The sequence below is a fragment of the Schistocerca serialis genome, chromosome 4, assembly GCF_023864345.2.
Source record: "Schistocerca serialis cubense isolate TAMUIC-IGC-003099 chromosome 4, iqSchSeri2.2, whole genome shotgun sequence".
Classification (NCBI taxonomy): Eukaryota; Metazoa; Arthropoda; class Insecta; order Orthoptera; family Acrididae; genus Schistocerca; species Schistocerca serialis.
Window position 1 is genome coordinate 79,738,307 of NC_064641.1, and position 14,862 is coordinate 79,753,168.

Below are 14,862 nucleotides of genomic sequence, written 5' to 3' on the forward strand. Positions count from 1 at the left end.
TTGGTCAGATGGAGGGAATATTTTGAAGAGTTGCTCAATGTAGGTGAAAATACAATCAGTAATGTTTCAGATTTCGATGTACAATGGGATAGGAATGATGATGGAAATAGGATCACATTTGAGGAAGTGGAGAAAATGGTCAATAGATTGCAGTGCAATAAAGCGGCTGGGGTGGATGAAATTAAGTCGGAACTCATCATATACAGTGGAATGTCAGGTCTTAAATGGCTACACAGGATAATTGAAATGGCGTGGGAGTTGGGATAGGTTCCATCAGACTGGACAAAAGCAGTAATCACACCAATCTTTAAACATGGAAACAGAAAAGATTGTAACAACTACACAGGTATCTCTTTAATCAGCGTTGTGGGTAAAATCTTCTCGGGTATTGTTGAAAGGAAAGTGCGAGTATTAGTTGAGGACCATTTGGATGAAAATCAGTGTGGGTTTAGGCCTCTTAGAGGTTGTCAGGACCAGATCTTTAGCTGACGGCAAGTAATGGAGAAGTGTTATGAGTGGAACAGGGAATTGTATCTATGCTTTATAGATCGAGAAAAGGCATTTGACCGGGTTTCTAGGAGGAAGTTATTGTCTGTTCTACGAGATTATGGAATAGGAGGCAAACTTTTGCAAGCAATTAAAGGTCTTTACATGGATAGTCGGGCAGCAGTTAGAGTTGATGGTAAATTGAGTTCAGGGTTCAGAGTAGTTTCAGGGGTAAGACAAGGCTGCAACCTGTCTCCAATGTTGTTCATATTATTTATGGATCACATGTTAAAAACAATAGACTGGCTGGGTGAGATTAAGATTTGTGAACACAAAATAAGCAGTCTTGCTTAGTTGTGATGGCAGATTCGATTGAAAGTTTGCAAAGTAATATTTCAGAGCTAGATCAGAAATGTAAGGACTATGGTATGAAGATTAGCATCTCCAAAACGAAAGTAATGTCAGTGGGAAAGAGATATAAATGGATTGAGTGCCAAATAGGAGGAACAAAGTTAGAACAGGTGGACGTTTTCAAGTACTTAAGATGCATATTCTCACAGGATGGCAACACAGTGAAAGAACTGGAAGCGAGGTGTAGCAAAGCTAATGCAGTGAGCGCTCAGCTACGATCTACTCTCTTCTGCAAGAAGGAAGTCAGTACCAAGACTAAGTTATCTGTGCACCGTTCAATCTTTCGACCAACTTTGTTGTATGGGAGCGAAAGCTGGGTGGATTCAGGTTACCTTATCAGTAAGGTTGAGGTTACGGATATGAAAGTAGCTAGGATGATTGCAGGTACTAGTAGATGGGAACAATGGCAGGAGGGTGTCCACAATGAGGAAATCGAAGAAAAACTGGGAATGAACTCTACAGATGTAGCAGTCAGGGCGAACAGGCTTAGATGGTGGGGTCATGTTACTTGCATGGGAGAAGCAAGGTTACCCAAGAGACTCATGGGTTCAGCAGTAGAGGGTAGGAGGAGTCGGGGCAGACCAAGGAGAAGGTACCTGGATTCGGTTAAGAATGATTTTGAAGTAATAGGCTTAACATCAGAAGAGGCACCAATGTTAGCACTGAATAGGGGATCATGGAAGAATTTTATAAGGGGGACTATGCTCCAGACTGAACGCTGAAAGGCATAATCAGTCTTAAATGATAATGATGATGATGTAAATATTTTCTAAGTTCTCTGCCAGGTATCTTGTTTGCTACCTCATTCACCAGATGCCAGTTGTCCTTGTCTATCAATTTTTTACTTATTGTACCCATGTCAGTTATTTGAGTCCACAAATCTTCGTAGACTGGACACTTTTATGCAGTATGGTCTGGTGTACCAGCGCCGCCATATGCACACCTATTTGTTGGACTTAAATCTTTATCAAGTGGACTGTTTATTATTGTTTTCAAATGATTGGCTTAAATGTAGATTTTTATTTTTAATGTTTTGTTGCATCATCTTCATCATTGTATTGACTTTTTTACTAGCTCTTATTTTTTTCCCATTGTTCTGTTTTCATTCGGGATCAGATTGTGCCATATATGACCTACAACCAAGTGCCAACTAGAACTGCTCGTTGGTTGGTATCGTGTCAGCACATGTAGCCAGTGTGGGGGTGGTTTCAGATAACTAATGAAAACAAGAAATTACATTTTGCTTTTAGTACTGTAATTTTTCTGTCTGTACTTAGCTCATAGAAGTCAACTTTAATCACCGTCAACAAAGTGATCATGCAGAATGAGATTTTCACTCTGCAGTGGAGTGTGCGCTGATATGAAACTTCCTGGCAGATTGAAACTGTGTGCCGGACTGAGACTCGAACTAGGGACCTTTTGCCTTTTGCGGGCAACTGCTCTACCAACTGAGGTACCCAAGCAAGACTCACGCCCCGTCCTCACAGCCTTAATTCCTGTGAAGTTTCGAAGGTAGGAGATGAAGATACTGGCGGAATTAAAGCTGTGAGGACGGGGCATGAGTTGTGCTTTGGTAGCTCAGTTGGTAGAGCACTTACCCGCAGAGGTCCCGAGTTCGTCTCGGTCCGGCACACAGTTTTAATCTGCAAGAAAGTTTCAAATTGAACATGATTAACTTGTCTGCTGCAGGTTGCTTACCACCATTTTCTCAGCTATATTGCTTATCATGAGGTTTCGGTTAGGTTAGGAAATGACAGTAAGTTCAGGACTACAGAAGCATCACCTGCCACAGTTCAGTCATTTGTCTCTTAAAACAAACTGATGTTTCTACCATACCTGATGGCAGTTGCTTCCAACACTGCTTCACATAACATGAACAGCACTTCAGTACTTGTCACCTTTACCCAAGTGGCAGCCGATGTGGCAACACTGTACTGGTAAGCGACAGATGTCAGCTGTCAAATAATTTTAATCAGGCTGCAGCTGCTTCGAAACATATTGTTCTCAATGTCTTTTCTTTGTGGTATCTATGATAGCTGTGTATTTGATTTTGACTGATCTATATAACAGTAATCTAGTTTTTCTCTTCTCATGTCGTAAAGCTCTTTCATAAAATTTGCATAGTTGTACACCATTTTTTTCAGATTTGTAAGCTCTGCACTTCAAGGCAAGCCACAATGTCTAGTAATTTTCTGTACTGGAAAGGCCACATTTTGCAAGATCATTGTAAGTGTCTGTGCCATGTAGTCTATGCTCTGGTTAGCATCTAGTATTTGAAGGTCAATTTCTGCACTTCATTTTTCTCAGTAAGTCTTTTACAATTATATCGAAAGTGATTGGGTTCCTGTCCCATATTCCTCCATTGTAAACCAGGATCTAACAAATGTGTCATCACATTGTGGCCTCTTCCTGTAACAACCGAGCAAGGTGGCACAGTGATTAGCACACTGGATTCGCATTCGGGAGAACAACAGTCCAAATCTGCGTCCAGCTATCCTGACTTACTTTTTCTGCGATGTTCTTAAATTGCTTCAGGCAAATGCCAGGATCTATGATAGGGCATGCTTGATTTCCTTCCCCCTCCTTCCCTAATCTGAGCTTGTGCTCCGTCTCTAATGACTGTGTTGTCAATTGGACATTTAACACTAATCTCCTCCTTTTCCAGTATCATGCTGAAAGATTCTCCAAAAGTTGATTTTTGTAGCTGTGTACTGATTTTTTGGGAGTTCTGTCAATGTTGGCTGTGGTACCAGCACTATTTTTGAATATACCTAGACATCTACCCTATTCAGTACATGGAGGTTTAATGCATCAATTGCTTCCTCTATTTGTATGCCATGCTCATCTATCACACAACAGTGCCTCACACAACGGTGCCACAGTACAGACTTTATATTATCGTCTACCACTATTATATGTCGTGAATCATCAGCATAAGGAGCCGTATCTCTCAGCCTATTGATGTATGGTTCAGTGCTATGTGAGTATTGCACATTAATGCTCATTAGTGTACCAAGTTATTGACACAGCATGTATGTCACAAAGCTGGAATATTTGTATTACTTGATCGGATCTCTGGAAAAATACTATTGTGTGCTTTTGCATGTGGATCACTTACAGTTGTCATTGCGTTAACTTGAAACTGAAGAATCTTACTGTGCTTTATGCACCCCTCTTGAATTAAGGAGAGTTTGCTGGGCCTATGCGGGCAATGTTAAATTAGCCTACTTCATGTCCCTTTATCTCTGGAACCAATAAAGATAACATTGTACAATTTTTACAGTTGTCTTATCCGTGTTATTTATGCCTACTGAACCAGAATTAAGAGATGAGGTACAAAAGGAGAGATATATATGTATTTTCAGTTATGCAATTTTTTTAGAAATAATTTTACACGTAATGCCCTAGATGGCCATCTATTTAAGTTATTGCTATGGTTGTGCTTCAGTAGGTACAATATATTATAATGAAGTAGGTGCCGAAGTTTCATATAGCTATCACAAGTATATATAGGAACATAAAGCATAAAAAATGTCATTTTGAGAAAATCACATTTAAAGTAAAAAATGATAAAAATTGACTTGTAATTTTAAATTAAGTCGCAAAAACAGCCAGCAGCATAGTCAGCATCACCATCTTTGCCAGCTTCCTTCTCCAAAAGCTCCTTTATCTGATTGATCTTGCTTCTTTGGTGGTGAACTGAGCTGCATGCTGTGCCCTGGCGAGTCTTATCTTCTCCAATAACTTCAAGCCCTATAAAGTAAGGTAGCCTGGAGTGATGTTAAGGTGTTTTAGAACTCTTTTTCTTCCCATATTTCCATCATTAAATGTTAATACAGCATCACTAATTCCCCATTTTAGTGTATTGAGGCCTACAAAAACATTTTTGGGCACTCGTGTCCTGCTATTGTCATTGAATGATACATTAGGATTCTGTGTTCGCCCATGTAGGCACTTTCGGAGGAGGTCTGGGTGAGCTAGGTCCCTATAAATTGATTTTATTGCTTCCATAACAGCTTCAGGAATAGAGTTCTTGTGTTCAAAAGACACTCCTGAAACTTCAGCCTTCCGGCCGGAATTTACACCACGATTCAGGTCCAGGTGAGCAAGAGTGCATGTGTCGGTTTTCTGTCATTTGAAAGCTTGTGGAAGTATGTGGCCCAGACTGCTTTTCTCATACCTCCTACATCATTTCTGTTATTTCTGATGGCCATTCCATGATACTTATGGAGCTGATCTATTGTTTTATCAACCAGCTGACCTCTAAGTGGCTTGCCATCAGACAATGTGGTGGTGCGAAGAGATTGTTTTAATTTTCTGAGACGTGTGCCCATCCTCTTTTGCACATGCCCATCACATTCCAATTTCTTTGTCACAACATTTTCATATGGATTTGCTTCAACAACACACTTATACACCTTAGAATCTCCATCCCCAAGGAACTGGGTGTAGCATACACCCCTTTCCTGCAGTGATCTGCTAAACATTTTCATTGCGGCATCAGCTTCCGTTCCTCCGCTAGTTCCTTCATAATTTTTCTGGCAGTTTTCATGTTCATTTTTTCCGTTTTTTTCACAGGAGCAATAGCAATGTTTTGTAAGTGCCTCAAAATCAATTACTTTGCCTGTGTCTACACTTGTGATTGTGGCAACTGAGTTTTTCAGTGTGTGACCAAGCTTTTGCCATGTCCCATCACGCGCAACTGGTATATCAATGTTGCCTTCGTTCACTTCAACAGCTTCATTTGCTGCAGCCTTCATTGACAGGGAATGGACAGATTCAACAGCTTCCCCTATAACTTCAGTATACCTCTGAATTTTCGTAGGTGATGGTGGTAGATTCATAACCGAACAGAAACACTGAGCTGCACTAAGACCTTTTCCGATAGCTCTCATGGCATAGAAAAGTCTAACAAATACCTCATAAAGATTATTCTTGCATTCATATGACGTTACAAATGACTTTTTGCTGTCACAGCCAGTGCAAATAATTACTATTGTCATAGAGAGTCCAATTCTTGCAGAAAAATCTTCTTCAATAATTACTTTTCCGCCACAAATATTACAGCACAATGTATCTCACAACATCTGAATTAAAATGTTCATATCACACAAAACATAGCCCAGACCAGAAATACTATTTTCTAAATTATCCTGCAGTAATCCTAGTTCCTCAAATTGTTTATGTAATTTAGTTTTACTTGCATTGGGTGATGTCGCATCTCCCTTGTTCTCTGGTGGCACATAAAGGTTATTTGATTTTACATTGCTTGTGGGTTCCAACTCTTGAACAACACACAGTTTTACACATCTAGTGTGTTGGTTTCCACCGAACTTAAGTTTCTTGAGTAGACTAGCACTTCAAGGTATGTTTATATTATGTCAAACTGCACCAGATTACGTTGAAAGTCACTGTTTCAATCAAAACAAACAAACAATGCCAAGCGACTGCAAAATAGCAGTGTGACTAACATCGAGCGCCACGTGTTTTCTGTCAGAGATGAAAATCACAGCCTTCTATAAAATGTAGTTTCCGAGATATTGATATATAAACAGATGCATGTCCGAAATTTGGTGGTCTCTCAGATATGCATGTAAGACTTCAAAATTAAAAATAAAATACTTCTAAACGTCACACACAGATAATTTATGCACTATTTTGTGCAGGAAAGAGTACATCATATTATAGGGCATGTTTTGTAAAATGTGAAAATTTTCGAATTTTTGCCTGCCAACCTCCCCTTAATACAAACCATAGTTTGGAACATGACATTTAGCCTACTTTTCACAGGAAATGTTCTTGCCATCTGAATTATTTTTCCACTACTTCAGCTGATTGGTACCTTTTAAGAGAGAGAGGATGACAGAGAATGGCTTCACTGCAGTGCTTCATTGGCCTGGTTCTAATTATAGGTTGTTTCTTCAAGACATCTTCCAGCTTGAGATCCAGGTCACCCAGCCAGTTGTAGGTTACCTACATATGGGGTGCAAATGTGAAAACATAATTAAACATCACAAAAATACTCCTAAAGCAATGAATGCACAAATAAAATGCATAAAGAGACACTCCATTAATTCCGTCGCTCTGAACAGTACCAGTATTGAGTGTTCAGAATTTGAGTGAGAAAAAAAAACAGAACTTGATTGTTACTAAAATTGGTAATCATTTTCAAATGTTAATTTCAGTATGGGAAAAACCATCACAATACAGAAATCGGAAGGTCATTTTCTGATAGTTTTGTTCGTTGTAATGAAGTATATTTATTTATATATCCTTTTCCATTATACCTTTTAATTTTTATTGGGTTGTATCAGTATTTTAAATGTATATAATATTCACATATTGAATTCTCACATCTTATGCTATATTGCCACTTTCAATCTTTTGCAGGTGGAAGATGAAACTGTCTTGCATAACATTCCTTACATGGGAGATGAGATTTTGGATCAAGATGGGACATTTATTGAAGAGCTGATAAAAAACTATGATGGAAAAGTTCATGGCGACCGAGAATCAGGATTCATTGACGACACAATTTTTGTGGAGCTTGTTAATGCTTTAATGCAGTATCAGACCAAAGAGGTAAGATTTTTTTTCTTCTACTAAGGCAAATCCGATTGTTCCTTTCCTGCAATAATTACATATTTTGTATTCATGAAAAACAAGTATATGGTGCTATCATATTTATGAGGGGTAACTTTTCAGGAAGCGTTTTGTCTGGCTATGGTTTATGCTCTTTAGAGTGGTTATGGCTCCTAGTAGTGACACTCATATAATACTTCTTTGTTAAGTAGCTCTTTCTTCGTTTAGTTCTAATTTAAATTATTTCATTTTGAGTTTTTTTAAAATTATGATGTTAGTTTTCAACATTTGTTGGAAAGTTGTTTGCACTGACTGGCACGAAAAATACAACACTTTGATTTTTTAAAATTTATTTTATATTTTTTAATTTAAATTTCAGTCATTTTATGATACTAATTTAGTATTTTACAATAAAATATTGTGGTATGGTCCTATCTAGATGTCCAACAATGAAAAAAGACTATTATAAACAAATTAAGTCAGAGTTGCAAAAGTAACATGAATAAATTCACATTTCAAGCAAATTTTGAGGAAGCACATGAAAGTAACACACCTTTGTTTTGATTTTCTGTGCTTCACACTTCACAAAATATTACCTCCTCTCATATCAGTCACAGCATCCAATCTTTCAGGCATGCTCGTGATTAATACTGCAATGTGTCTTGAGGAATCATCTTCCATTCTTTAAGGAAGTCCCCCGACAGGCCTTTTCGCATCTGCTCCCTTACATGTTCAGTGGGTTTAAATCAAGGCTTTGAGCTGGCCAAGAATCCATGCAAAATTCTGCTACATGTAGGCAAGCTTTGTTGTGCATTTTTGTAAACCCAACTTCAGTAAATGGACTGGAAGGCACAACATGCTCCAAAATGTATCCAAATATTGATGTGCTGTAAGGCTCCCATACTACACAATGAACAAATCTGTCCACACAGTCATGCTGATTCCTGCCCACACCATCATAGAACCATCATGAGAAGATGTCCTGCATTATGATGCGTGAGGAGAATACCATCTGCAGGCCTTATCCATACCCTGTCTCTACCATCAGATGATTGTCGACCAACTACTGGCTCATCAATGAATATCCTCACCAGTGGCTGATACTGAACGCAGTTCAGAGGTGCTACACATTGTGGTGGATGATCACCACCAGGGGCATGCGAGGAACAATCAAACAATGTAATGTGGGCCAAGCAGCTCGCAGTAATAGGGCGAAACAGCTAGTGTGGTTAAGTCTTTTACAGTCCATTGCATAACCTACTACCAGTCAACTGCTCTACTTACTGGATTAAATCCTGCTTTGTAGTGGGATTTTCTTGTTCCCATTAATGGCTTTCATTCAGCACTCTACTTCTGAGGACTTGTCTTTGTTACATGTTATGCATTCATAACGGGAGTCGACAAAATAGTGGCGTGAGGTCTTACCCTATTGTACTTTCGGAGACATGTTTTCATCTAGTGCCGGTGTTATGTTTCCCGAGTTTTTGGAACTTTGACTCCAACATTTCCAACAATAACAGCAACTGTTTGTAGCTCAAGAGGAAAAGATCAACAACAGCTGTTACTGGAACAGCACCACTGCCAGGGGCAATGGCAGCAACAGCGAGAACTCCATGTTGCTTTCGGGCCTGTCTTGTTGTTGGCGCAGTTGGTAGTCACTCCTGCACCCCCACTGCCATTCTCTACCTTTGACGAGTCTATAGAGAGCAGGAAGTTTACTGTGGTCGTTTTGAACTGCCCTGTTTTGCTTATAGCATTTTTGGTACGCGGCAAAGTGCTTCCCTCTTATCTTCTAGTTGTACAAAGTGGTACAGAAGTTGCAATCACTCTTGGACCCTAGTGCTTTATCTTTCATTATCCCTGTGTCCTGTTAAATGGGTACTATGATCATCAGAGGTACCTTGTTGTTAGGCTGCAGTGTAATTAGTGTCATAAACAACATGGACACTATTACGCAGAATGGCTGCTGGACAGGAGCCTTGAATCCCTTTTCAAACTGCTTCATGAAAATGGCACTGATATGGCGATCCCTACTAACCTTAAACAGTTGCAATCATTCCTGGGTAAAATCACATACTATGCCAAGTTTTATTCTTCTAGTGGTGCAAATTGTATACTCCTAGAATCATCTGCACAAGGAGGACATCAAATTTTTGTGGTTGGCTACCTTAAGGACAGTGTCAAGGTGAAACCAGGTCTACCGTTGACACTTCCAGTGCTCACAGTGGACGCATCCCAGTATGGCATTACTATGGTTTTGTCCTGTCAATTTTGGTTGGTTCTGAACAGCCAAATGCCTTCTCCTCCAAAATGTTGATTGCAGTGCTGCTCAACTAGCCACAGACTGAGGAGGAGGCTTTAGCAATCATTTGTGGGGTCAAGAAATTTCATATTGTATTTGTATGGCAAAAATTTCATCTATTGACAGACCACCAACCCTTCAGTTTGTTATTTGGGCATTGTTCGATGCTCCTGAAAAGATGCCCAACACCAATGCAGAGGCCCTCTCCTGCCTCCCCTTCACCCCAACAGAATTCAGTCACCAGGAAGCTGTCTGTTTTGCCCAAATTTTATCCGTGGTGCAGAATGAATGGCCAGACTATCTTTCCAGCTAGGCCGACCTGACCTTTCCAATTTATTTTGTGTTGCCCTACCAATTCAGTGTCATGAAGGGCCTCTTAATGTTGACCACAAAGGACTTGAATGTCAGTTTGTCATTCTGCCCTCACTTTGGCCATGCATCCTCAAGCTCCTTCGTGCTTCACATTGGCATGTGACACATGGAGGCATTGGTCCTGCAGCATTGATATTGGTATGGCACTGATACTGACATTGAACATGTGTTCCACTCCTGTTGTATGTTGTGCCTGCTCCATCAATCGTGTGGTTCCTGTGTAATGTTCCCCCCGCCCCCCACCGAGCGAGTGGCGCAGTGGTAGCACACTGGACTTGCATTCGGGAGGACGACGGTTCAATCCCGCGTCCGGACATCCTGATTTAGGTTTTCCGTGATTTCCCTAAATCAGTCCGGGCAAATGCTGGGATGGTTTCTGTGAAAGGGCACGGCCGACTTCCTTCCCAAATCTGATGAGGCCGATGACATCGCTGTTTGGTCTCTTCCCCCAACCCAACCTCCCCCCCCCCACCCCCACCCCCCACCCCCACCTCACACACACACACACACACACACACACACCTTTTTTTAACCTTATAACCTCCTTTCAAGACTATCCATTCAATTGAACTGTTTAGAAGTCCAGTGCCGTCTCTGGCAGAATTACAATGTCATTGGTAGAACATAGCTTTTAGGTGATCAGAAAGTTTCCATTTAAGGGCCTTGGTGCTGTGTATATGCAACATAATTCAACACCAATGCAGATATATAAACACCAATGTGTAGTCAAGGGATTAGTGTGGTATTCATGTCTTTCTGATGTGTGCAGTAAATGTGGAAACATGAACTATGGTGACAGTATTACAAAATACATCCGAACAGGAACAAAATACTATTATTCTTTTCTTGGCTGCTGAAGGACAAACACTGGTAGACATCCATTGGAGAGTGAAGAAATGGGGCAGCAAGTCTAAAATTAGGGAGAGATGTCCAGGAAAACTAAGACAGGGGATGCTGCTGCTGCTTCATTATAATGCATGTCCCCATATTGCAAATATTGTAACACAAAAGTTATGCAAACTCAAGTGGGAGACACTCAAGCACTCATCTTATAGTCCAAATCCCTAACCATGCAATTATCACATCTTCGGTCCCTTGAAATAAGGCTTTTAAGGGATGACAATTCTTGTTGGACAAGGATATGCCGCAGACAGTTGTGGACTTCTTCATGCAGCAAGACACATTGTTTTACCAAACGGGTATCTTCAACCTGATGCATTTGTGGGATGATTGCCGCATTGCTCACAGCGATTTTGCCTGATTGGCATACTGGCTCAGGACTGTACGGCCTTTGAATGGAAACTTTGATCACCCCTTATATTTCTTCTCTCTGAACTTGAATTCCCTTTCCAAAACTCTCTTTGGTGTCCTTTACTGAATAACTTGGGGGATAGGCTTCAAACCTTTTACGCTCCTTTGTCAACTGCTGCCTCCCTTTGTGTCCATCAACTCTTGTAATTGAAATCTAGTTCCTGTACTGTCATCAGTACTGCCTGAAAACTGTAAAACCATAGAACTATCACAGCACTGAGATTTTGCCATAGAAGTGCAAACAAAATCACATTATGTAATTGGTCATGATAGTGAAGGGAGTATATTGTAAGGGATTGTAAAAAGGGAGCATTTTTTTAAGATGTGAATAAATTCCTTTTACTGCATATTAGTCACTTGTACCATGTAATAGCCGGATCCTATTAAACTCTGCAAGACATAAGAGGATTGTAGAAGAGAATAGTTTAGCCTTTTTGGTATTAAGGCACTTCTGACTGGCAAACAATAGCCTATTACTCCTCACATAAACTAAAACTGATGACTGTGGGCAGTGGGAATATTGCATAGTATGAGTTTCCAATTGCTTTTCGTATGTCATCGTGAGATATTATGGCATCTCATTAGTGATGCCTTGTACACTCTTTGGCTGAGTAGGGAGTGATTCTCAGACAGCTGTCAAAATGCAGATCCCGTTAGTGGTTAGTGAGTTTGGCATATTGAGTTGAAGAGGACTAGGTGAATTGGATCGGAGAGGAGGTGTTGAGGTTGTGGGGGAATGAGGATAGTGTGTCTTGGCCCTGATTCTTATCATGAAGGTATCATCTGTGAACCTGAACCAGACAGAGGTTGGGGTGTCTAGAATGGTATCCTCTAGGTAGCCCATAAAAAGCTTGGCAAACAGCGGCACCATGTGGGTGCTCATGGCTGTGTGGTGAATTTGGTTATATAATTTTCTCTCAAAGTAGAAGGTGTTGTATGTGAGGATATAATTGGTAAGTTGGGAGAGGTAGTAATTGACAGCGACAAAGCCGTGTGCATGACAGAAGATAGTGTATGGGTTGGTGGCATCAACAGTGAGATTAGGAATTTGGTAGGTAAAGTGATAGGTACAGCAGAGAGTCGCAGAAGGAAGTGGTTAGTATCTTTGATGTGAGAGGCTAGGTTTCAGGCAATTGGTTGGAGATGTTGCTCAACAAGAGCTGCAATTCTTTAAATAAGAGCACAATAACCAGCTGCAATGGGGCATCTGGGATTGTTGGGGTTGTTGATTTTTCGAAGCATGTAGGAGGGTCGCGGGGTGTCATCGAGGTGAGGACGGACGTGGACTTGAGCGAGAAGTTCTGGAATAGGCCTATTGATTTCAGTAGGGATTAGAGGTTATGTTGGACTTCTGGGATGGGATCTCTGTGGTAGAGCTTGTAGATAGAGGACCCAGACAGTTGGCAGATGCTTTCCATCAGGTAGTCTCTGCGATTCATCACAGCAGGATTGGAACCTTTGTCTGCAGGGAGGATGATAAGGTCAGGGTCTGTTTTAAGGTTGTATGTGGCTGAAAGCTTAGTAGTCGTAGGAAGGGACCTAGGGAAGGATGGTGAGGCCATGTTGGATGTAAGGAATTTTTAAAAGGTGACTAGGGGATGGTTAGGTGGGAATGGGGTTTGGTCGTGGTTGGATGGTGGTATAAAGTGGGGTTAAGTTGGCCTTGGTTGGAGTGACTGGTGGCAAAAAAGTGTTTCCACTTTGGGGTCAGGAAAAGGAGAGTAGGTCTTTGACAAGTCCAAAATAGTTAATCTTGAGTCTGGAGCTGAACGTGAGGCCTTTGGATAGGTTTCAAACTTCTGTGGGATTGAAGTTTTTGGTGAAAAGGTTAACAACAGTGTTTTGGTTTCTGGATTGTGCAGAATGTTGGGAGGGAACTTTGGAAGATGTTTAAATTGAATAGATCACTTAGGCAGGGTCTGTTCTCTGTGAAGTGTTACCAAGAGTGTCCACTATGGTTAGGATAGATGTTGATGAATAGTGGTTCCCGAAGGCAGGAGTGCATGGAGGTGCTGTCTGGAATACTCTTCCAAGTGTTGGTGGGCAAGATTTTTAATTTAGGAGATGAGCTGTATAGTAGGATTACACAGAAGCATTATTTTGCAGAGGAAACAGAGGTGGTGCTAGCTGCCTGTGCCATGGAGATGTGTTTCTGCAGTACCAGGTTTGTGAGATATAGGGGTTGGTGGAATTTAAAAAGGTGAAGACCATTGTGAAAGAAGTCGTGGGAACCAGAAAATGGAATATTTATGGTTAGGTCATTCAGAAGGACACCATGGCCAACCAGCATTTTGGAAACAGGATGTGGTACTTGGATTTAGCTAGAGAAAGGGATACTTTTCTGAACTGACATAGATAGAGGGAGCATGGGCCCTTTTGTTTTGGTTTCTGGATTGTGCAGAATGTTGGGAGGGAACTTTGGAAGATGTTTAAATTGAATAGATCACTTAGGCAGGGTCTGTTCTCTGTGAAGTGTTACCAAGAGTGTCCACTATGGTTAGGATAGATGTTGATGAATAGTGGTTCCCGAAGGCAGGAGTGCATGGAGGTGCTGTCTGGAATACTCTTCCAAGTGTTGGTGGGCAAGATTTTTAATTTAGGAGATGAGCTGTATAGTAGGATTACACAGAAGCATTATTTTGCAGAGGAAACAGAGGTGGTGCTAGCTGCCTGTGCCATGGAGATGTGTTTCTGCAGTACCAGGTTTGTGAGATATAGGGGTTGGTGGAATTTAAAAAGGTGAAGACCATTGTGAAAGAAGTCGTGGGAACCAGAAAATGGAATATTTATGGTTAGGTCATTCAGAAGGACACCATGGCCAACCAGCATTTTGGAAACAGGATGTGGTACTTGGATTTAGCTAGAGAAAGGGATACTTTTCTGAACTGACATAGATAGAGGGAGCATGGGCCCTTTTGGATTGAGATGGTGATAGGAAAAATGAGAAATGCATGAATGAAAGCTTTAGGTGGTTGTAAAGGGAACTGGAGGACAATTTGGCGAATGAAAAGGACTAAAGAAATTGTACTGAGGGTTTTAGGATATTTGATCATGCATAAGTTTTTGTTACGAATGGGAAACAAAAAGTAAACACAAATGGGAGAGAAAAAGTAAAGAAATAAAATTCTGACGGGAGCTATGTGTGAGGAATGGTGGGTGGTTTTCCCAAACTATACAGGTCGGAGTTATCCTTGCAACACATCCTTTGTTCCCGTAACCCTCCTGGCCTCAGTTTCTGTTAGACCACTGTCCCCACGCACTCCACCTGACAATTTCTCTTCCCTCCATCCTATCACCCCCTCTCGATTCACATTTCGATCTCACTTCATCATGCACCTCTCTCCTATGGCTCTCGCACCTGCACCTCACATGCATAGCCCATGCAACTGCCACACCTC

General features: G+C 40.9%; 1 protein-coding gene across 2 annotated transcripts in view; it reads left to right on the plus strand.

The window, feature by feature from the left end:
- The window catches only part of LOC126473629 (histone-lysine N-methyltransferase E(z)), a 92,378-nt gene that overhangs the window by 7,743 nt on the left and 69,773 nt on the right, over positions 1-14,862 (plus strand). For both annotated transcript variants that reach the window (XM_050100806.1, XM_050100807.1), the window contains exon 4: positions 7,288-7,479. In XM_050100806.1, the coding sequence (XP_049956763.1) occupies positions 7,288-7,479 (192 nt within the window). The remainder of the gene's footprint in view (positions 1-7,287; positions 7,480-14,862) is intronic.